At 48.8% G+C, this 24,231-nt stretch overlaps 1 protein-coding gene across 7 annotated transcripts in view; it reads right to left on the reverse strand.

The window, feature by feature from the left end:
• The window catches only part of NUP98 (nucleoporin 98 and 96 precursor), a 791,668-nt gene that overhangs the window by 445,469 nt on the left and 321,968 nt on the right, over positions 1-24,231 (reverse strand). For all 7 annotated transcript variants that reach the window (XM_085623457.1, XM_085623456.1, XM_085623459.1 and 4 more), the window contains one exon: positions 14,549-14,817. In XM_085623457.1, coding sequence (XP_085479583.1) covers positions 14,549-14,817 — 269 coding nt within the window. The remainder of the gene's footprint in view (positions 1-14,548; positions 14,818-24,231) is intronic.

Here is a 24,231-nt window from a genome sequence, read left to right on the forward strand (position 1 = left end):
GTCGATATGGAGCACGGACTCCTCCAGAGACCAGACGCCTCTGATCTCCGCCTCTCCTAGGAGTGACATCTGTCACTACTGTGAGATCTGGTTGGCTAAGAGAGAGGGATCTGGTCCTGACCCAAGCTTGGTTCGTTAACCACCACTGCAGTGGTCGTGCAGTTCCCTCCGAGATCTGGACTTAGTCAGAAAGATTCCCTTGATGCTGCGCTCACTGAAACTTCAGGTCCCACTGCAGAGCCCGCATATGCCATCTGAGCAAAAAAATTATGGATTTAGGCCCAGATCTCTGTACTGGGGTGAATGTATGACATTGTTCTGCATTCTGTCAATCAACTGTTGTTTTTGCATTTGTTACCTCGAGTGGGATGGGTATGCTCAGACCTGAGTCCCGTGCTCGCCATGCCACTGGAATCAAGCTAACCTGGCTGAAGAGTGGTGAAACCCCAAAACTGGTCCTAGGATGCTTGTTTCCAGTCCAGGGAGGACCTGGCTTGGCAGTTCGGGTTAGACTGTTCCCATGAGGCACAGGGTCAAGACTGATTTGCATATGGCTGGGTTCAAACTAGAATGGCATGGTGAGCAACAAAACGATGGATTTAGGCCCAGATCTCTGTCCTGGGGTGAATGTATGACATTGTTCTGCATTCTGTCCATCAACTGTTTTTGCATGATCCACCTGCAGGATGCCAGAAGCCAGGAGGCCCAGCAGCCTCAGGGTCATTCTCACCGAAATCCAGGATAGAGGCTGAAACATTGGTATCACAGGCCGCATACCCCAGACTCGCTGCTCAGGAGAATAGGCGCAAAACTGCACAGCTCAGATGAAAGGGAGTATCCGAGAGGTAGTCAGATGTGACTTTGGCACGTTGATAGTGAACCTCAGCGAATGCAGGAGGTCCGCCGTAATCTGGAGGTGGGAGACGACAGCCTGTGGCAAGCCCGCCTTCAACAGCCGGACATCGAGATAGGGGAAGACTGGAACCCCTGATCTGCGCAGGTAAGCTGTGACCACCGCCATCACTTTCGTGAAACCCCAAGGGGCACTGGTAAGGCCAAAGAGGAGCACAGCAAACTGAAAATGCTTGTGGACAACCGTGAACCGCAGGTAGAGTCTGTGGGCTGGCAGGATGGGGAAATAGGCACCCTGCAAGTCCAGCGCCACCATCCAGGGTCGAAGGCATTGAGGACCTGAGCCAATGTTGGCATTTTGAACTTCTCCTTGCAGGGGAAGCAATTGAGGAACCGAGGTCTAGAATAGGACGCAGGCCTTAGTCCTTCCTGGGCAACAGAAAGAAGCAGGAATAGTGACCACGAATCACATCTGGTGCAGAGCCCTTCTCGATAGCTCCCTTGCCAAGAAAGTCAAGATTTCCTGGTGGAGAAGCGGCAAATGATCCTCCGCCATGCGATCGAAAGACGGTGGCATGGAAGGATGGGGAGCCTCAAAGGGGAGGGAGTAGCCCCTTCGGACTATCCTCAAAACCCATGTATCCGATGTGATGGGTTTGTTAGTGGGGGAGGTGAAGGCGAATCCTGCTGCCCTCTGGCCACCGATTACCCTGAAAGGTCAACCTATGAAGGATTGGAGGCTGCTGCGGAGGGAGTGGGGTGGGGCGGGGTGGACTGGCCCGTGAGGTCGCTGGGTCCCACATCCGCGGCCCTGCAGATGCTGAGTAGCTTGTGTCAACAGGTGGCTGGACTGGGCAAACGTGGTTGGGCGTCACTTCCGTAGCCACAAAAGGGCCGAAAAGCAGACTGGAGGGGACGAGCAGGCGCAGCAAGGCCCAAAGATCTGGCTCTAGCCCAAGAATCTTTAAAGCGTTCGAGCGCAGAGTCTGCTTTGTCGCCGAAAAGCAGACAACCATCAAAGGGCATGTCCATCAAGGTAGACTGGACATCCCCCGAAAAGCCGGATGTCCTGATCCAGGCGTAGGGCCGAAGGGCTACCGACGTGGCAATCGTTCTGGCTAGTGAGTCGGTGTAAGAAAGTGGCTCTGTATATACTGTTCCCAAATGGGTACAGTGTGCACAGAGTCCACAGTCCCCAGAGGTTTGGCAGAGGCTAAAGTTAGATCTAACCTTACTCTCTAAAGTGGTAGCTTGGTAGAGCAGTAAGGCAGTATCAGAGGACAGTAAAGCATTTGTTGTACACACTCAGTCAGCAAATGGTCTCACACACAAGAACTGAACTCTAGGCCAATGGTATTTGTATACAAATATATAGTTTTATTTTAGAACCAACAATAGGTATCAAAATATACTTTCTCAGAATGAGATGCTTTAGATAAATACTTTCAACAGGCAATAGACTTTTGAATGCAATAGATACAGTTGTTGCAATAGGCAACAATTTCAAACAATTATACATTGAGCTCAATGGGAATTTCTAGTTAAATGCAATTGATTACTTGTTTTGATTACTTTTCTTACCACAGGACTGGATCCTAGATTCAGTCTTGGGACATCACCTGTACACAGTTGAGTAAAAACGTTTTGGTTACAATAGTGATTTTTAAGGAATATTATTGTATTTTAAAAGTTGACACTTAGAAACTTTTTCACATGGAATCACCAATGTTATCCTATGGGAGGAAATTCACTTGGCAGGTAAGTGGGGTTATGGTTACTTTTTCTAACTCAGTGTTGGATCCTGGATCCAGCACTGGGGCATCTCATGTGAACAGTTGAAAGAATGTGTTTTTGTTATACAGGCGATTTTTAACGAATATTTGTAAGTTTGCAAAATCGACACTTAGAAGAATTTCTGGTGAAAACCAGACAATTTTATCCTATGGAGGAAAATCAAGTTATAGGTAAGTACGGTTGTAATTACTTTTAAGGGTCAGTGCTGGGCACCAAGATACAGCACTGGGATCTCTCCTGATAGCAGGCGAGTAAATTAGTTTTCGTAATTCTGCTGATTTTAGTTGAATATTTTAAAGTTTCAAAACTCGACACTTCGAAGAATTTCCAAGTGAAACCAGTCAATGTTACCCTAGGGAAGAAAAGTGAGTTATCTGCTTTTGGGTAAGTACTCAACTGGCAAGAGTTAAGGTTCTGGGCATAAACTCAGGGGTCTCCCAGGGTCAGGTAAGTACAGTTGTTACACCCTCAGCAAAACAGGGGCAGCCAGGTGCAGAGTGAGTTAGGCCCAATGTTATCCTATGGGAGGCAGGGGGCCTTCGGTTGGAGGCTGCTGGCTAGCAGGCCACGCGGCTGTGGGAGCTGGGCTCCTGGTCACTTGCTCAGGGCAAATGGGGAAGTAGATTAGAGTAGAAGTTGCACTGCCAGGGGCACTCAGGTGGCTGAGTGCAGGGTGCTTTTGAGCCGTCGGGTGCTCAATGGATTTCAATGGAGAAGCTAAAGAACGAACTAAGGCTGCAAGCTCGGGGACGAAGATTCTTCAGGTGCGACCACCACTTCGAGAGGTAAGTTGGGTAGTTGGAGGATAGGTAGGCACCCAGAAGTTGGGCACAGGGGGCTGCAGGGCGCCGGGGTGCCTTTTGGCGTCGGGAAATCTTACCCTCTGCTGGTTGTGGTTGGAGGAGTCCCTGGTTCCGAGACTGCAGGTGTCATCAGGAGTCGAGATGGGTCCTTGGGTGCTGGATTTGGGGGTCACAGTCGCCGGGGGGGGGGGGACGTCCTCGTGGTCTTTGTCCATTCTGGAACAGGCCAGGCATGGCGGGTGCAGTGTGCAGGGTTTGCGGTTCCTGGCTGATGCTAGGGTTCAGTTACTTGCTTTGAGCAGTACCACTGCTCGTGGGAGTCCCAGTTGCTTAGAGTCACAAGGTAGTCAGGTCCTCCGGGGTTTGAGAGGTTGTTGACCACTGGAGATGCCGGGGTTTAGCAGGAGCAGGTTCGAGGGTCGCAGGCCGGTAGGGCTGGGCCCAAAGCAGTTGGTGTCTTCCTCTTGTTAGCATCTGCACGGCAGGTCTTCTTGTTTCTTTATCATCTTTACCTGTACCCTGAGAGAGACACACACACACACACACACACACACACACACACACACACACACACACCCACCCCTTGCAGGCTGAGTGTCTGGGTGCAGAACCTCTAAGGGTGGCACAATAAGTGCTGCAGCCCTTAGGGGCCTTCTCTGGTCACAAGGCCCTGGGTACCTAGTATACCATTTACCAGGGGATGACTTGTGGCCAGAGATGCCAATTGGGTTTAGGCTTCAACACAGTTTTAGGGAAGGAACATAGGCCCTGGGTACCCGATTGGCCAGGGCCCAGGGCACTTAAAGTACATCAGCAATTCAGCAAAAAGTGGGGGCATACCATACAAGAAAGATGGCACTTTCGCACAGTCGGTGGTATCCAGTCCACATCGAATCGTGAATTTGGCTGCTTCTCTTCCATCCGCCACTGCCTGGGAGAGAACAGGCACTGAGGCAGCACCTGCACAACAGAGTCCCAGCTGGTATGGGAGTATATGCCCAAGAGGCACACAGTATTCACAGACCGCAGTGCCAAGCTGGAGGAAGAGAACATGCACTTCCCAAGGTGATCCAGCTTCTTGGATTCCCTATTCGGGGGAGCAGCAGGGAATGTGCCCTTGAAAGAAGAGGCTTGTACCACCAAGCTCTCAGGGAAGGGTGTTGGGTGAGGAAAACTGGGTCTCCCGGGGCCAGACAATGGCGGCGGGCGATGGTCCTCTCCAAAGGAGACCCTGTGCTGGGCTTGGACCAGGTGTCCAGAAAGACATCAATGAGGGCTTTGCTGAAGGGCAGAAGGGGTTCAGAGGAGGATGCCACAGGCCGCAGCACCTCTGTCAGGAAGTTAATCCTGACCGCCAAAGGGAGCTCAAGGTCCAAGACCTCGGCTGCCCTTCTCACCACCACAGAATATGACGCTTCCTCCTCCATAGCCACGGTAGAGGGGGGGAAGCATGCCAAGGTCTGGAGAAGTATCCAGACCAATGGCATCAACCAGGTCCTCTCTCCAGTCCGGCTCTTCTAGCTGGTCTGCTTAAGGGTCCAGCAACCCCTCCCAGTCCTCAGCACCACCTTCTGAGTGATAGGGATGAACAGGGGAACAAAAGTAACCTCCGGCATCTGATTCGACATCGACCAACGTCGGTCCGGCACCATCTCGGAGGTAAGGATGGGGACGGCGCCAGCAGGGGTCACAGCTGACACTAGGGGCGTAGTCACCGGGATCGGTGCCGGGGAAGGTAGACTAAGATTGACCGGCATCGACGTGAGGCCCTCCGGTGCCAGCATTGAAGGCCCAGGACACCGGGCCGGCAGAGTCAGGCTGCCCAACAATACAATTATTGGCTTCGTAAAATGTATGAAGTTGGGCAGGGGAGGCTCCAGCTCCCGGAAATCTGGGGAGGCGCGGAGTCGTCCCTGAAGTAGGCACCGGAGACGGAGCCTTCGAGCAACAACGCTCCAGGTCCCGCGTCACGTCAGCTGACCGACAGGGAGAAAGCGAAGAGCACCGGTGCTTCTTTGCCTTCTTCTTGTGCTTCAACTTACCTGAAGACTTGTAAGAGTGCGATGAGGTGTGGGAGGTCCGCCAGTGGCCTCGAGACCTTCCTCTCGAATGAGATCCGGAGCAACGTGGAGCTGACCGCCGGGCTGCTAAGTGCTTTCGGGAACGCTCCCGTAAAGACTTTGCATTCAAGGCCCAGCAGTCGGAGCACGACTTGTGGTCATAGTCGCGCTCCAGACACCAAAGACACACGAGGTGTAGGTCCGTCACAGACAACAGATTGTGACAGGAGTCGCAAGGCTTAAACCCGGTCTGGCGTCGGGACATCCCTACATGCACCAGGAGTCAAAAGACTCGGGGAAAAAAAAAGGTTGACAAAACGTTTAGTCAAAAAGTGACTACGGGGCAGCTCTCTCGGGATCCGAGCTAGGCTGGCGCAGAAAAACCAAGAACTGATGTCAGCACGGAGGGGTAGCGTCTAAGTAGAGACCATAACGTCATCCCGGGAACCACGATGCCGAAGGACGCTAGGTCGACAGGCGCAGACGACGGACGCAGGGTCGAACGACGCCACCTACTGACGTGCAGGGGTACTACTAAGAAAAAATTCTACAGATTCAGTCCGACGCTTGGGCAAAGGAATCTAACTAAATGTCTGACATTTGTTGTACCACTTGATCTGAAAGTCTTGTACCCCACCACTGCACCACCAATGTAGGAAGCTGGCTCTGTACATGGTACTGCCACTAGGTTGTTATACCGTGCACAGAGTCTAGGGGTTCCCAAAAAGTATACAGGGATCAATGTAAAATCCAAAAAGCTCTAATAGTAGTAGTGTGGGTGAGCAGCATTAGGCCTAAAACAGAGGAGTGTAAAACATTTATTGCACAACATTGACCAAAAATGAACATACAATCTAGAAGGGGATCCAGACCAATTTTAGAAAAACATACCTTGTATTTTATTTAAGACCAAGATCTTCGCAATAACAGTTCAATATTATCCTATGGGGAAACAATAGCGCGGTTAAACAGGTAAGTAAAGCACTTACAAATCCAGTCTTCAGGGCCAAAAGTTGGCAATGGTCAGGTGAGTACCAAAACTGCACCACCAGTGGCACAGGGGTGGCCGGGTGCGGAAGTCAAATTCAGAGCTTGGCCCAATGCTTTTCAATGCAGACTGGGGTGCCTTGAGCTTGCAGGTAGGGAAATCAATTGCAGGGGCCAAGCTCTGGGGGATAGCACAAGTACAAGGGGGGTCCACAAAGCAGCACAAAACATACACTACCAGCAGCACCAGGGCGGATGCAAATTCAGTGCAGCACCGGGGCGGATGCAAATTCAGTGCAGGGTGCCCAATGCTTTTCCATGGAGATTCTTCTTTTGGCAAACAGGCTGTAGGTGTGGCACCTGGAGTTGCAGGAGGTAGACCAATGGGAGACCAACCAGGGGCTTCGGGTGCAGGGGTGCCTTTCAATGTCTGCGTCTTCATACCGGAGCCAGTAACAGTTGGGGGGAGCCTCTGGATTCACACAGCAGACGCCACTGTGGACATCAGAAGAGGTCTGCCAATGCTGGAAATGAGGTCAGGATTGCTGGGGAGACTTCACTGTAGAGGTGAGCCACACAGACTCTGGCCGTGGGCAGCGGGTGCAGAGGAGGCAGGAATTGCGGTTCCAGCTGGATCCAGAGCCCTTTGAGTCAGTTTCTTCTGGACAAGAGCACTGTCCACAGGAGATTGGAATATTTTTCGAAGGCAGCAGTTTTTAGAGGTTGCTGGCGGCAAGACAGGTTGCAGGATCGCAGAAGCTGGGGACAGGCGGGTAGAGCTGTGGCCAAAGCAGTTGGCATCGTAAGTCTTCTCTAGAGTAGCAGGTAGAGCTAATATGTACCTTACCTGGGTTGACTATACCCTCTACTATACCACCCACCTGAGGGCAGGGGCATAGACATGCCCTGATTGGAGGGGTCCCCCATCTTCAAGATGGCGGCGACTGAAAGATGTGCTTCAATTCACCTCCCTCACATTAAAGGTGGAGTTGGCCCGCCTCATATTCTCCCGAGTGTCGTATCAGATGCAGGGGTGATGATGGCAGGCACCCTGGCGGCTGAAAAGGACCACTGAGCAGGGTTTGTACCAGGCCCCTAGGAGGACATGCCAGAGGGCTTTGTTAAATTTAAACAGGGGCATCTCAATTTAGACATTAGTGTTCACATTTACAGATGGGAACTTTAGATCAAGAGCCTCAGCTGCCACCCACATGACTGACCATCACTAACAATGCACTCGCCTCATTGGCCAACCTGGAGGAGAGACCAACTTAGACTGGGCGGTATTTAGCCTGCTGGCGTCACCAAACTCTTCGTACCAGTTCTGCTTTGTCCTCAAATTCAGCACCAAAACACAGGGTTACAACTGAAGGTTGCTGTGGTCCGGGCAGAACCAGTCTTGACCTTAGACGGAGCCAATGTGGCACTGTCAGTCAGAGAGAATAGCATCCTCATGCAGAATCGGTGATGCCGAAAACAGCATCAAGAGACCGAACTCCGGCGAAGGTCATGGAGCGAAATGGGGTTCGGGCGTTGAATCTGTCCAGATCTGGGAATGGATATTTAGCCGGCGGTGATGTAGGGCCTGCCAACAGTAATCTGGATGGTGCACCTCTGAGCTCCTTGGGGCATGAAGGCACACTAGAGGGAGTCGGTAGAGCAAAGATGCAGGCAATCGCCTCTTTAAACTGTTGAAGTGAGGCACAAGTCGCGCCAGCACTAGAAAAATCCGGGAGGTGTAGAGACTGAATCTGCACAGGCTCTGCAGGTGGCGTCAGGGTGTGGGGCCTAGAGGCACGAGGGCAGCACTGTGCTCTCTGCGGGGCATTGGAAGGGCACTGAAAAGTCAAGGGGTGCTCCGTCTTCTTCCTTTACTGAAACTACTTGGACAACAAGGACCTGTCACAGGAACTGCACTGGGAGTGGGCCCGGAATTGTCCGCAAGACAGAGACCGTACCAAAATGTAACGCTTGGTATTTTGTTGCCACATCTCTAGAAGCTTTGTCGCCCTCTCCTGAATCACTTTCAAGTGCCTCAAGAGACCATCTGAGCAAGCCTTGGAGTCATGGCACCACAGACAAACCAAGGGGGAATCAGTCACAAATATCTGTCTGTGACATTCCCAAAAGGCTTAAACTCCATAAGGTTTGGAGGGAACATAGCCCTAACATACTAGAAACAAGTATGAAAAAAGGAGCTTGATAAAAGTCGAGAAAAAGTTGGTCAGAAATAGAGAGGCAGCCCTTTGGATCCGTGACTGGTGGCACAAAAAGAAAGGAACAGAAACAAAGTAACATGTCAGCGTGCTGGGGTGGCGCCTATATAGGCACCACGCACGTCGCATCAGGCGTGGGCAACATCAATGCAAAGCAGTCGTGCCACCTACCTGCGCACAGAGGTACTGCTTAAGCTTTTCTGGATGCAGCCTGGGGAATATTCTACGGTATTGAATCAGTAGTTAGAATTCTCTTAGAGAAATTCCATACACACTGTACTGATAAAAACTTTTGAAGGAAATATCAGGATCCGCAAGCTCCAAATATGCATTGAATGACATGGAAAAATGTGAACATTGATACGCCAAGGTGGACACATTACAGCTCCAGTGACGTTATCTGTGCATTGTTTCAGACATCAAGACGGAACCAGTGTCCCCCTACTGGCACAGGAGACCCATGCAAGCATTTCTGGATCAGTCCAGCACCTGGGGATATTCAACAGTTGAGGAATCCGCAAGTGGAAGAAGCCATTAGAATCTTATTTTAGACTACTTCACACTAGAAAACTATCATTGTTTAGTTTGTTTCTACTCTATCGCTTCTTTCACCCAGAAATCTTGTTTTCTTCGATCATACTTGAGCTCAAGAATTTTATCATACCATACTGTACTTTGACAGCATTTTGTTGAAACACTTCATAAACACAATAAAATGAAGTATCAGTCCTGTAAATCTAGGAGTACCTATTATAGATCTTTTCTTTTAAATTTGTTTTATTTTTTTTATTGATATATGCCGACAACATTGCTGATAACATGACATTTGCAAATTTCGATGTATACAGTTTACAAGGTAGCTTACAGGTGTACAGGGTACAGATGTGATTTATCCTTCAACTCCCCAAACACAATTTTCGCAATCTCCGACCCCAGGCTGATCGTGTGGCTCTGTGATAGTCCGTGTGAATTAGTCACTTAGGTCTGGATCAGATTCCTCAGTTGGGGGGGGGGGGGGGGGGGGGGTTCGGGGGTACAAATATTGCCTCGGAATGTGTTCCACTTGCAGTGGGCGCTCCCCAGCGCTGTGCGATAGTTCGCTTAGCCAGTGTAATCCCCCAGGTCGCCCAGGCCTGTGCTGCGTGGTTGAGGTCGGTTTGCTCCCAAATATTAAGAAGGCACCTCCGTGGTTCCGGGGGGACCTCAAAGCCGCAGATCCGAGTGATCGTAGCCATGACTGTCGCCCAGTATTGTGCTATGCTGGGACAGTCCCACAACGTGTGATAAAATGTGCCCAGCAGCCCGCACCCCCATAAACACAGGTGTTTCAGTCCGTCCAATCTTGTAAAGTGTCGTCCTGGTGTAATATGTTCTGTGCAATATTTATAGTTGCACGAGTTGTAGTCGGGACGGAATTGCCACCTCCCGGGGGGGGGGGGGGGGGGGGGGGGGTCTCCCGTCCCAGAGGAGGCGGCCCACCTCTGCCTTAAAGGATTTATAAATGAGTTGGGGACTGGAGATGGCATGTTTTGGAGGGTGTTTAGGAATCTGGGAAGAGCCATCATTTTAAATAGGGCCGCTCAGCACAAAAGGGTCAGGGGTACTGAGTGCCAATGTTTCACATCATTTTTGAGTCTCCTGAGAGGAGGCAAGAGGTTACACTAAGAATTGTGTGTGATATGGTGTGATCTGAATGCCCAGGTATTTAAACCCATCCTTTCGGAGTTGCATCGTTACTCCCCTGGGCAAGCGCGGGGTCGACCGTGAAGAACGAACAAGACCGACTTTGCCCAATTGATTGTGTATCCAGAAAACCTGCCATATGACGCACAGATGTCTAACAAGCAATTGATTGATCGGCTAGGGGAAGTGAATGAATGAATGCAAATTTATGAAAGCGCTACTCAGCCCAATGGGCATCAAGGCGCCTAACCAAAAAACTAGCTAAGTAAAATAAACTTGCTTACTGGTAGGCCTTAATAAAACTCCATGTTTTGAGCGCTTTTTTAAAATGGGCTAGTGGCGGTTGGGCCTTAATCTCTGAGGGAAGGGCATTCCATAAGCAGGGGGCCACATTGGAAAAAGCTCTACTGCCCCATCTAACTTTAACACGGGGGACTACCAGAAGATTCCTCTCAGAGGAGCGAAGGCACCTGCTAGGAGTATAGCAGGTTAGCAAAGAACCTAAGGCATTAGAAGATCCAGCAGATAGAGCTCCAAACACTAGGCTCAGAAGTTTAAGCGAAATCCTCTGCTGGATTGGAAGCCAGTGCAAACTTTTTCTGGATAGAGTAGCCGAGGACAAATTAGGTGCAGCGATAACAAATCTTGCTGCAGCATTGTGTACCACCTGGAGGCAAGAAATGAGACCCTTGTTAATATCTGCATACAATGTATTACAGTAGTCCAATCTTGAGCCCACTAGGGCAACTACCGTCTGCTTACGGGCCTGGGGGGAGAGATAGTTAACAATTCTCCTCAGAATCATAACAACCCAACAGGTGGTCACCGTTCTATTTACCTGGAGAGTCATATTCAGTGAGGTGTCAAATATAACGCCAAGGTTCCTGGCCGAATGGGATGGAATGGGACAGGTTCCCAAAGATGGGGGCCACCACTCATTGGACCAAATGTCCTGATTATTACCAAAAATCAGAACCTCTGTTTTATCGCCGTTCAACTTTAGGGAATTTTGAATCATCCATTCTGCAACTGCTTGCATGCAGTTCCTAAAGTTGAGCGCGGAGGTACAGGCCGAATGAGCTAGGGACACCATAATTTGGGTGTCATCTGCGTATGACACAACCTCCATCCCCTGAGATTTCACAAGCCTAGCAAGAGGGGCCACATAGATGTTAAACAGGGTCGGACTCAAGGCCGACCCCTGTGGAACCCCACATTGCAAGGATTTGGCAGGGGAGAGGAACTCTCCAAGCTTGACCCTCTGCTCTCTTAGCTCTAAAAAAGAGGACAGAAGGTTCAGGGCCGGGCCCGCGACTCCTAACTCCCTCAAACGTGATGTTAAGGTTGAGGGAGACAGGGTATCGAATGCTGCCGTTAGATCCAATAGGACCAGAAGTGTGGTCTGACCTTGGTCCACCTTCAATCGAATGTTGTTCACCCCCATAGTGAGTGCCGACTCCGTACTATGGAATTTCCTGAAACCATGCTAGGAGTTGTCCAGGTATCCAGAGGAATCCAGAAAGGCCGACAGATGAAGATTCAGGTGAGATTCAAGCATTTTGGCTGGAGCAGGCAGCAAAGATATCGGACGGAAGTTATTCAATATTTCTGGGTCCAAGGTGGGCTTCTTAAGCCAGGGCCTCACTATCGCCTTTTTCCAGGCTACCGGAAAAATCCCCTGTGCCATAGCACCATTCATCACCTCCAACAGGGGGGTAATAACGTGTCCCGTCATGCATAACAAGATGTCGTCAGCGTAGAGGGAAATGCGGTCCTCGCACCACTCAGTCCACCGCAGTCCCTGTATCACTGGGTCCCCTCTGATCCATGCAGCGAGCGGTTTGAGTACCAGAGCAAATAAAAGCGGGGACTAGGGACAGCATTGTCTGGTACCGCGCCCCAGGGGGAAGTCATCGGACACTCATCCATTAACCACTACGTGCGCCATGGGTTGCGTATATAGAAGCCAAACCCAGGCAAGAAATTTGGGGCCAAAGCCAAAATGTTGTAGCACTGCAAACAGAAAGGGCCATTCCATCCTATCAAAGGCCATACTGGCGTCTAATGATACGATAACCGCCTCTTTTTGAATAGTCGACATGCGAGCCAGTACACCGTGAAGTCGTTTCAGGTTCATTGCCGTGTTGCGGCCTGGCATAAAACTGATTGGTCGCGGTGTATGAGGGACGTAAGATGCAGTTGGATTCTGGTCGACAGTACTTTCACTAACATTTTTGCTTCCGCATTTAGGAGCAAAATTGGACGGTAGGAGGTGCACTCCTCCGGGGGTTTACCCGGTTTCGGGATCACCACAAGGGTCGCTATGCTCTGGTCTCTTGGGAGTATTCCCTTTTCTAGACTGTCCTCGTACATATGCAATAAATAGGGCCCCAACGTTTCCGCCTCTTTTTTGTAAAGCTCCACGGGAATACCATTCAGACCCAGTGCCTTGCCCGGTTGGAGCCCTCTGATAGCACCTGTGATTTCATCAGCTGTAAGCGGCGCATCCAAGGTGTGTATATCGGGGGCTGCTAACGTTGGCAGACGTATGTCTTTAAGAAAAGCCAGCTTCTCTTCCACGGTGGTGTCTGTGGTGGACATGTAAACTGTCTCGTAGTGTTGTGCAGAGGCTGTGACTATGTCCTGCGGGTCTGTTATGTCCTCCCCAGAAGCCAAGTGTAACCGTGCCAGCCAGCAACTGGCGCGCTCCTCTTTTATCTAGCCAGGCAAGAAGCTTGCCAGCTTTGTCTCCCACTTCATAGACAGTGTGTTGCGTTTTCTTAGCGTCTTCCCACGTGTGGTCCCTATAGGCTTGTCTAGCGAGGGCTAGGTTGTGAGTTGTTTCGTCAGTTGGGTCTTGTGTGTGTTCATCTTCTGCCAGGCCCACCACCCTCTCGAGCTCTTGTACCTGAAGGGCCTTGTCCCGTTTGTGTGAAGTAATTAATGAAAAGGCCTGTCCGCGCAGGACTGTCTTCTACGCCTCCCAGAGAATAGTGGGATAGGTCACAGAATGCGCGTTTGTGAGAAAGTGCCATCTTTCTTACATGGTATGCCCCCACTTTTAGCTGAATTGCTGAATGTACTTTGACTGAGTGTGCCCTGGACTCCTGCCAATCAGGTGCCCAGGGCCTATGTTCCTTCCCTAAAACCTCAAATTGGCAAACCCTGGCCACATGTCAGCCCCTGGTAAATGGTACCCTAGGTACCCAGAGCCTTGTGACCAGGGAAGGCCTCAACGGGCTGCAGCACTTATTGTGCCACCCTTACAGGCCCTGTCCCCCAACACAAACACACTGCCCTTGCAGGCTGAGTGTCAGGGTACAAGACAAAACAAAGAGTCGACATGGCACACTTCCCTGTGTGCCATGCCCACATCCTACACTGCCCTGGAATACATCAGCCACCCCTCTAGCTGGGTGCCCTATTCCAGTGGTGTGAGCACAGGAGCATGAGCCCTGTGCCCCTACAGTACCCAGGTCCATTCCTGGGCACTAAGTGCAGTGCTGCCATTTAAGAGTATATGGTGCTGGGAGCTCGTCAAACACGAACTCCACAGCACCATAATGGCAACAATGAAGACTTGGAAGTTTGGTATAAATCTTCTCAGCACATTAAATCAGCACTGATGCCAGTGTGGGATTTAATGTACAAAGCACTACAGAGGGCATCTTAGAGATGCCCCCTGAAACCTAACCCACAATCCACGTCGTGTCTGGGAGGCTGCCACACAGCAGACATGTTACTGGACCCCTGGGTGGAGAGCCCCCACTCTCCTGGGCCTGCAACAATGCACATCCTGGGCGAGGTGCTAGGTCGAACATTAAACTCTACCAAACCTCTGGGGACTGTGGACTCTGTACACACTACCTATTTGGGAACAGTATATACAGAGCCACTTTCTCACAGCATTGTCCTGAAAATAATACTTTGTGGTTTTGTGTAGGTTCTTCCCTATATGGCTCTCTTTTCAACCACATTTAAGTTTAGTTTAAGGTAGAAAAATCTGAACCGTTAACCCTTGTGCGGTCTCTAGTAAGAATTATATAGCCCAGGTTACAAGGTCATCGCCTCACTCTCTAATGAAGATATCCTGTAAAAAAAATGTAAAAAGGCTTCACTAATGCTCTTATGATCATAGTAATGTAAACTTTACCTGCAGGATGTGACGGATGACTAGTATTGAGCTCCTCTTCTCGGTCATCTTGCAAAGAGTCATCATTGAACGAGTTGTCTTCACTGCTGCCCTCCAAACCATTGCGCAATGCATTGCGCATATTCAGGGCCACAATGGTGTCATCCACATGGTTATGTTTATTCTCCAGAGTGTGCGGTGTAGGCTTGGCAACTGGATTTGTGTAGAATCTACTCATCTCATTGTCTTCGTCATCTCTCTGCGTATCATTTATGTGGTTCTCCACTGACCTGAAAAAACAACTTATATTTACAAGCTCATATAAAAAATAAACAAAATCACAAAACTATAAGCCAGTATAAACAGAAGATGCATAATAATGCCATTTAATGGAGCATTCAATACGGACAAAAGTAAAACGTGTACTTCAGAGTAAAAAGAAAACGTATTAAATAAATCAAAGGCAAAAAGCTTTCAAAAGTGAGCAACAAACAATGCCAGCAGTGGAAGGGGGTTTTGATGGTGTGCAAGCCAAAAAGGCAGCACAGCGCAAAGCAAGGAAGAGTGCCAGTGGGGAAATTTAGCAGGGCAAGCATGGATCAGCAGACGACCAGGGTGTAGAATGATGGGTAACTAAGATAAGCGACCCAGACCAGACTAAGGATGTCAGAGTGATGAAAGGCAAGCTGTGAGTAGTTAATGGAGTTTAGGAGAGTGGACCAACAGGTGGCTCTTTCCAGACACACCTTAATTATACCAGCAATTTTCAACTTATGACTGTTCAAATTAAAATAAAGGAGCCGCCAAGGCAATCGCTCTCACTTACGGGACCTTAATGGCGAACACACTGGGAGACCTGAGTAAGCTACTAGAGTGCTGGCAGATAGACGTGCGGGATATAGACGACAAACACTGGAGGGACGCCGTGCAATTTACCCAGGAAGTGGCAATACAAGCGCAGCTCCACCAGATACAACTAAAAATACTGCACAGGATCTACACCACTAGGATACTACTCCACAAAATAGGCCGTGGGTAGCGCAGAACCTTCCTCATCACACAGTGTGGGACTGACAGAGTTTGGAACAGTACTGGACAGGGATACGGACCAGGTCACAGACCGCAGTGGGTATACAGACTGGCAGGCATCCCTGGTGCTGCAGGGAGTCTGGAGGGGATAAGACATCACATCATACCAAAAGATACTGGTTAACCTGGAGCTGCTGTTGGCAAAAAGGATAATACAGAAGTGGGCAGGGCAGATCGACCACAAGTCCAGGACTGGGTGATGGAAATGAATAAGTGTTGAACAACAGAAAACTGGTCTAAGAGGGAAAAGAATGCCCCAAAAAGTTTAGAAAAATAAGGGTGAGCTGGGTCATTGGGGAAGACTAGTACAGTCAGAGAGAGACAGAACATTGGCAGTCAACACCAGTGAGTAGTGTGACAGTGCTACTAGAGTTCGTCAAGCCATTATGAGACGGATTACTGCCCAGAACTATACCCAAAAGGTACCGAACAGAAACTGTAACAAACTGAGTCAGAGGCAGATTCACAGGGTGAGACGGTGCAATGCTTGTAGCTGTATGGTTTGTTGATTTGATAACGTAGCCTTGTGGTAGGCATGTTGCTACCGACGATGTAACACTAGAAAATAAATTTAAAAAAATAAATAAATCTAAATAAAAATAAATAAAAGGGCCTGTGTTGTAAAATGACCTGTTTTGAGGTGGTCGCCCCCAGTTTTTCATTTTTTCTGTGGCTCACCTACGTGTAATCCTGAACTCCAACACGAGACACAGTTATCCAGGCCTAGTGTATGTGATTTGATCTGGAAAGCATGTTGATAGTGGTATAAAACCAGACTGTCGCATTTAAGGGTCTTCTAAAGCCATTGTTTATGGTGCAGAAATATGCCCATAGCATGGAATGTTAAATGTCACTTGTGGACTGCAGCACTTATTATTCGATCCACTACAGAGGAACTGAAAACATGGCTCCAGGCCTACTCTATGTAGCCTGACTGCTGCAATGTAAAACTGGCAGCATGGCCTGTCAAAATATTCTTTTTTGACAGGAAAATTCATCCCTTTTACACATTAGTAAGTCACCTCTATGTAGGCTTTGTAGCCTACAAGGCTGAGTGCATGGTATTTAAAAGTGGGATATGTAGAAAGGAATGCGCTACTTACCAGTATGCATCTGTTCTTGGCATGTAGCGCTGCAAATCCACACACTAGTATAGATCGTCATCTGGTATTAGGCTCGGATGCTTGCACGTTGTTGTCTTGGAAGAAGTCTTTGTGGTTACGAGATAGGGGACTCCTCCCTTGGACGATAGTGCGCATGGGCATCAACTCCATCGTTAGATTGTTTTTCGCCATGATGGGAAATGGAGTTTGTAGAAGAGAGAGATGTCCATGTGTGATATCTAAGTAAGATAATGCTGGAACAGATACAGGTCCCGGGGAGGTGGGTGGGCGTGTGTGGATCTGTAGCTCTACATGCCAAGAACCGATGCATACTGGTAAGTAGCATATTCCGTTCGAGGCATATGAGCTGCAGATCACACACTAGCAGAGACTATATAGCAGTGTCTCCCCTAGCAGTGGTTGCCTGTATCGGTTGCAGCAGTTTGAAATAAAGTTTTGAGGACAGCTTGGCCCACAGAAGCTTGCTGCTTTGCTTGCACGTCAACACAATAGTGTTTAGTGAAGCTGTGTGTTGGAGACCATGTGGCTGCCTTACAAAATGTCTAAGGGAATGTTCCCTAAGAATGCCATTGAAACCCCCATTTTGCGTTTGGAATGCGCTCTAGGGGGAACGGTTAGTGTGTGTTTAGCTTTCTGGTAGCATATTTGGATACATTTAACTATCCACCTAGCAATCCCTGATTTGGAGATGGGGTTGCCTTTATGTGGTGGAGAGAAAGCTACAAACAATTGTTTTGCGGAATGATTTGGTTCTGTCAATGTAGTAAAGAAGGGTTCTTTTAACATCTAAGGTATGAAGAGCTCTTTCCGCTACAGAGTCTGGGTTTGGAAACAACACTGGTAACTCTACTGATTGTTTAAGATGAAAAGGAGATATGACTTTTGGAAGGAACTTTGGATTTGTTCAAAGAACCACTTTGTTACGGTGTAATTGTAAGAATGGTTCTTGTATGGTTAAAGCCTGGATTTCACTTACCCTTCTGAGGGATGTGATTGCGATAAGGAAAGCTACTTTCCATGTGAGGAACTGTAGTTCGCATTTATGCAGAGGTTCAAATGGGGGTCCCATGAGCCTAGTGAGAACAATGTTTAGATTCCACACTGGAGAGGGTGGTAATCTGGGAGGAATAATTATTTTAAGTCCTTCCATGAAGGCTTTGATCGCAGGAACTCTAAAGAGTGACAAGTGCTGTAGGTTTTTTGTAAGTAAGCTGCTAATGCTGCTAGGTGGAGACGTATGGATGAGTATGCTAAATTACATCTTTGCAAGTGTAGTAAAGAGCAAATGTTCTGGATGGATGCATCCAGTGGGTGTATATTATTGTTAGTGCAGTAAATTGCAAATCTTTTCCATTTTGCTGCATAGCAAGCTCTAGTAGTAGGTCTTCTGGCTTCTTTTATAATGTTCATGCAGTCTGGTGGCAGGTTAAGGTAACCTAACTCTAGGACTTCAGGAGCCATATCGCCAGATTCAGTTGACCGGGATCTGGATGTCTGATCTCTCCATGGTTCTGGGTTATTAAGGACAGGGAGAGATGCAGTTTTTGGTGTGGAACGAGAGTTACAGTAGTGTTATGAACCACGGCTGTCGTGCCCATGTGGGAGCTACTAGGATCAGTTTGAGAGACTGCTGCCTGAGCTTGCGGACTACTAGTGGAATGAGTGGGAGAGGCGGAAAAGCGTACGCCAATCTGCCAGTTCATACATATCGCATTGCCCTTTGACTCCGGGTGGGGAAACCTGGAGACGAAGGTTGGGCATTTTGCGTTTGTGTGTGGCGAACAGATCTATGTCTGGTTGTCCCCATTTTTGGAAAAAGGGCAGTATAACTTAAGGATGTAGTTCCCATTCGTGGATTTGTTGTGTCTGTCGACTTAACAGATCGGCAATCTGATTGTGAACCCCTGGAAGGTGTTCTGCAAGCTATATGTTCTGAGGAATGACCCATCTCCAAATGTTCTGTGCGAGCTGGGACAGCTGCAGAGAGTGTGTGCCCCCTTGTTTTTGTATATAATACATGGCTGTCATGTTGTCCGTCCAGATGAGGACAGCCTTGTTCTGTACATGTAGTTGGAAGGATTTTAGTGCTAGGAATACTGCTAGTAGTTCTAGGTAATTGATATGGAGCACTTTCTGTTGAGTGGTCCATTTACCCTGAGTGGTGTGTCCGAGGAGATGGGCTCCCCGTCCTGTGAGTGATGCGTCTGTTGTCAGCACTATCTGTGGAAGAGGTTCTAGGAACGGCCGCCCTTTGGACAAGTTTGTTATGTTCCACAACTGTAGAGCGATGTGCGGCTATCCACCAACACCAGATCTTTGAGTTGTCCGTGAGCCTGGTTCCACTGACATGCTAGACATTCCTGTAAGGGACGCATTTGAAGTCTTGCATAAGGCACAATGAAGATGCAAGATGCCATCATGCCTATGAGCTGCATGAACACACTGGGTGGAAGAGAGTGTTGGTTTTGAAATTTTGTGATAAGAGCTTGTATACTGGCTGGACTGGGATATGCTAGGGCTGTGGAGGTGTTTATGGTAGCTCCTAGATATTGGTGTATATGAGAGGGTTGGAGATTAGACTTGGGATAGTTGATAGTGAACCCCAAATTGTGAAATAGTTGGATGGTTTGGTGAGTGTGTAGAATACATTGGTCTAATGACTTGGCTTTTATTAGCCAGTCATCTAGATACGGGAAGACATGAATTTGTTGTCTTCCGAGATGTGCTGCTACTTCTGCAAGACATTTTGTGAATACTCTGGGCACGGTTGTTACCCCAAACGGAAGGACTGAACTGGTAGTGTTGTCCGTCCACCACAAACCTTAGGTACTTTCTGTGAGCAGGATGTATGGGAATATGGAAGTAGGCGTCCTTGAGATCTAGTGTGGCAAGGAAATCGCCTTGTTGTAGTAGTGGGAGCACTTGTTGAAGAGTGATCATATGGAAATCTGAGTGTATATACAGATTTAGGGGTCTGAGGTCGAGAATTGGTCTCAGAGACCCGTCCTTTTTGGGGATTAGGAAGTAGAGTGAGTATACCCCTGTCCCTTGATGCTCTAAGAGGACTGGTTCTATTGCGTCCTTTTGAAGCAGTGAGAGAACCTCTTGTTTGAGGAGCGTAAGATGGTCTGGGGACATTGGACACTGTATGGGTGGTATGTGTGGGGGAGGGGGGGGTAGCAGTAAGTTCCAGGCAGTAACCATACTGGATAATTTGTCTTACCCACTTGTCTGTTGTGATGGAGTTCCAAACAGGTAGGAACTGTGTTAGTCTGCCCCCGACTGGAGTGGAATAGTCTGGGGGGAGCGGATTAAAGTCACTATTTTGTGGCAGGGGAGGTGCAAGTGATATTACCTCGACCTCGTCCTTTGTTGTTGTTCCCTCTGTATCCTCCTCTAAAATATCCTCTACTGGGGGAGGTTTGTGTAGTGGCTTTGAATATAGATGAGGTGTCTACGCCCATATTTTTGGAGGCTCCTCTGTAGAAGGAGCGCCGAAAGGAGACACGCGCTTGTGGAGACTGTAATGCTCCCATGGACTTAGCAGTCTCGGTGTCCTTTTTCATGGGCAGTGTCTACAGCTGGCCCAAATAGCTTTTCTTGGCTGACTGGCTGACTGGCTGACTGGCTGACTGAGTATGGTAGTTTGTACCTCTGGTTTAAAGCCTGAAATGCGGAGCCAGGCATGTCGTCTAAGGAGCACACTGGTGTTAATTGATCTAGAGGCAGTGTCTGCTGCGTCAAGTGCACATTTAATTGACGCATTTGAAATGAGCTTGCCCTCTAGGATAAGGTAATTTGCCTGGGTTTTATACTGGTCAGGCAGATGTTGTAAGAGTTTTTCTAACTGGTCATAGTGTGCCCGGTCATATCGTGCCAGTAGTGCTTGGGTGTTAGCAATACACCAGTGATTAGTGGCTTGTGCTGCTACTCTTTTGCCTGAAGCTTCTAGCAGTTTGGATTCCTTGTCCGATGGTGGTGCATCTCCGGAGATCTGGCAGTTGGCGCCTTTCCTAGAATTGGAAACAACCAGAGAATCCAAAGGCAACTGTCCTTTGATGTAAGTAGGATCTTCAGGGGCAGGCCTATATTTCTTTTCTATTCTAGGGTTAAGAACCCTGGGACAGACAGGGTCTTTAAATACTTCGGGGGCATGCTTAATGACTCCTTTTATCATAGGTAGGATTTGCACTGACTTTTGAGATTGTTCAAAAGTATCTAAGAGGAAATCTTCTTTTGGTGCGTCGGAGTGCATTGTAACGCCATGATAAAGTGCAGCTCTATTTATTAATTGGCCAAACCCCAGGTGATCATCTGGGGGAGATGGTTTTGAGGGATATGACTGTGGGTCTGGTAGGTCTGTTGGGATAGGGAATGCCCAATCATCAAGTGGTGAGGTATCTGGATCTGTGAACGGATCATTAGGATCACCCCTACCACCTAGGTCGTCGTCATCATCATCATCCCGAGGTGGTGTGTGTGGTGGAGAAGTTACAGGTAGGGGTGGTGTAGGCAGAGGAGGTGTGTTAGAAGGGGGAATAGGCGATGTTGTAGAGTCCTTCTTGTGTACAGGAACTGGAACAGATGGTGTGTCCAGTTTTCGCTTCTTACATGGCACAGCCATGACATGTCCAGTTTTTGGGTTGATATAAATCTTTTTCTGCCTGGGATCTAGGAGAAAAAGTTCTTGTTCCTCGGTAGCGGTTTTAGGAGCCGATTTTTATGGTTCCGAGCGAGGTTGATCCATATAGGTTTTGGATTTAGGAGGTGGATCAGAGTCCTTAGCCGTTTGTTTTGGTGCCGATGTTAGTTTTGGAGCCGAAGGTGGATCTTTAGGCCTGGGAGTCTTTGACGCCGGCTTGTCTATGGGCCTTGGCGCTTTCGGGGAAGATTTGGAGGTCGAAGGCGTCTGAGCCGATTTCGGCACAGAGGGTTCTTTTGGCTTCGGGGCCGAGGGTGCCAGTGGGACATTGACATGCGGTTTGCTTGGTCCCGAGCTACCGGAAGGCTTGTGTTTCTTCAGAGCCGAGCCCGGAGGCGGGGCTTCTGAAGGATGTTTACGGTCTCAACTGGGGCCAACAGGCGAAGTCTGGACCACTGCCTTTGGTTTTGGAGGGGTTGGGGCAGTAGTACTCACACGTTGCCCAGGAGTGATGAGGTTGTCTGAGTCCCCTGCCTCGGAGATGATTGAGGACCTCGGAATCTTCTTCTGGGACATCAGGGCCTTCATCAAAGATGTCCTCTGGTTCTGGAGCTGGTCTCTGTGCCATGATGTGTCTTCGAGCTCTTCGATCTCGAATGGTCTCTTTGGATCGAAAGAATGCACAGGCTGGACAGCTGGACTCATCGTGTTCAGGTGATAGGCACAGGTTGCAGACCTTGTGATGGTCACTGTGTGGAAATTTTGCTCCACACTGGGGGCATTTTTTGAAAGGCATCCTTTCCATAAGTCACAGGCCTTACGGCGTGGATAGGCCCAGCGGCCCACGTCGACGTCCGGAATCGAGCCGATGAAATAGATGTCGAAGATGAAGGTGATTCGATGGTTTGTCTGTAATTTTTGCGCTTCGAGAAGTTTGGAATTGAGATTTCCAACCGGAGCGGAAAAGTTGCATCCAAACCTAATGGCGGAAAAAAACAATCTAACGATGGAGTTGATGACCATGTGCACTATCGTCCAAGGGAGCAGTCACCTATCTCTTGACCACAAAGGCTTCTTCCAAGACAACAACATGCAAGCATCCAAGCCCAACACCAGATGGCGATCTATGCTAGTGTGTGATCTGCAGCTCATATGCCTCGAACTGAATGTTACCATTTGGCTACAGCAGAGCTTTCCAAAGTATGTGTCGCGACACGTTACTGTGTCGCCTGACCTTCGTGGGTGTGTCGCGCAACAGGAGCCTTGGCCCTCGCAGTGAGGGCTTGAAGGCAGGGGCGCAACGGAATTGAGCTCAAAGAGCTGTCTGTGTGTGCGCGCGCCCAGGCTGAGACAGCTTCCCACACACACAGACAGCTTTGAGATTATCGCAGCCGCACCCGGGTACTTCACAGGTCTTTACAAGACCATTAACGAGGCTTTGTTTTTTTTTTTCACCCCTCCATCTCCACATGGCGAAAGGGACAAATCCTTTGTTTGTCACCGGTAACCTTTGCCGACTGTCCTGCTGCGTGGATATTTCCTTTTCTATGCAGTGCAGGAGAAAAGAAGTTTGTTTATTCCTGTCACCTTTCCCGACCCCTGCAGCAGTTTATCACACCAGGCTGTGACACAGTTTGACTAATAAAGTAGGTAGGAGAATTTGTCACTATTTGTTTTTCGATTTAAAATGTGCACAGGACCAGCAGGACACATACTTTGTGCGTGCTTCATTTAAACAATTTTTTTATCATTATCATGACCGATGCAGGATAAAATAAGACAACACAACATGCCCAGATAACGCTGGTGATTAATGATCCTGCTGGAGGGCAATCGTTTGTCTGTCCGTAGTTTTTAAATGCAGATCAACTGTATTTTATGTGGAAGCTCAGTGGGTTACTGCCTTTGTCACAGAGATCCTTGTGCTACTTGCAGTTCAGAAGTTACAATCCTAACATAGGACAGTGACCAATGAACTGTCACCAAAGAGCTGCATACAAACATGAATGGTGTAGTTAGAACTTCGCTTATTTTTGTTTTGTGATATAGTTAGAACTTCCTCAGTCTTTCATTATTCTAATGTTGCTGAAATGAGTATGTTTGGGCAGATATACATTTTTATCAGTAAAGCTGACCCCCATGTAATACTCTTTAAATCCTAAAGTTGTTTCCCCACACCAAACCCTCTTAAAATATATTGCCCACCAGCATGTATGACGTGATTCATACACCTTGTCATCCTCATTGGCTTATGTGACATTCCCTGTAGACTGATTTACATACTTGTATGACTCATTGTCTCTGTATAATGTGTGCGTGGTGTAAAGTACTGACACACTACACTGACATGAGTAGCGCTATACAACAAATGAAATGCATATGAGAGAGGGTCTACGTAAAGATGAGGGGCACTGTTGGAGGGTGGCAGCGAGGGAATCTGAGGAGGAGGTGGTGGTGGGAGGGGCTATGGAGCAATGAGGGGCACTGTTGGAGGGCGGCAGTGAGGGAATCCGAGGAAGAGGTCATGGGGTGGAGGGGGGGGAGCTAGGGAGAGACGAGGAGCACTGGTGGAGGGTGGTAGAGAGGGAGTCTGAGGAGCAGGTCATGAGGGGGAGGGGCTACAGAGAGATGAGGGGCACTGGTGGAGGGTGACAGTGAGGGAATCCGAGGAGGAGGTCACGAGGGGGAGGGGCTATGGGGAGATCAGGGGCACTTGTGGAGTGTGGCAGTGAGGGAATCCGAGGAAGAGGTCAATGGGGGGGCCATGGAGGGATGAGGGGCACTGTTGGAAGGTGGTAGTAAAGGTATTTACGGAGAAAGAGGTTATTAGTGTGGCGCCAAAAAAGACT

Source organism: Triturus cristatus, chromosome 8 (genome assembly GCF_964204655.1).
Source record: "Triturus cristatus chromosome 8, aTriCri1.1, whole genome shotgun sequence".
NCBI lineage: Eukaryota > Metazoa > Chordata > Amphibia > Caudata > Salamandridae > Triturus > Triturus cristatus.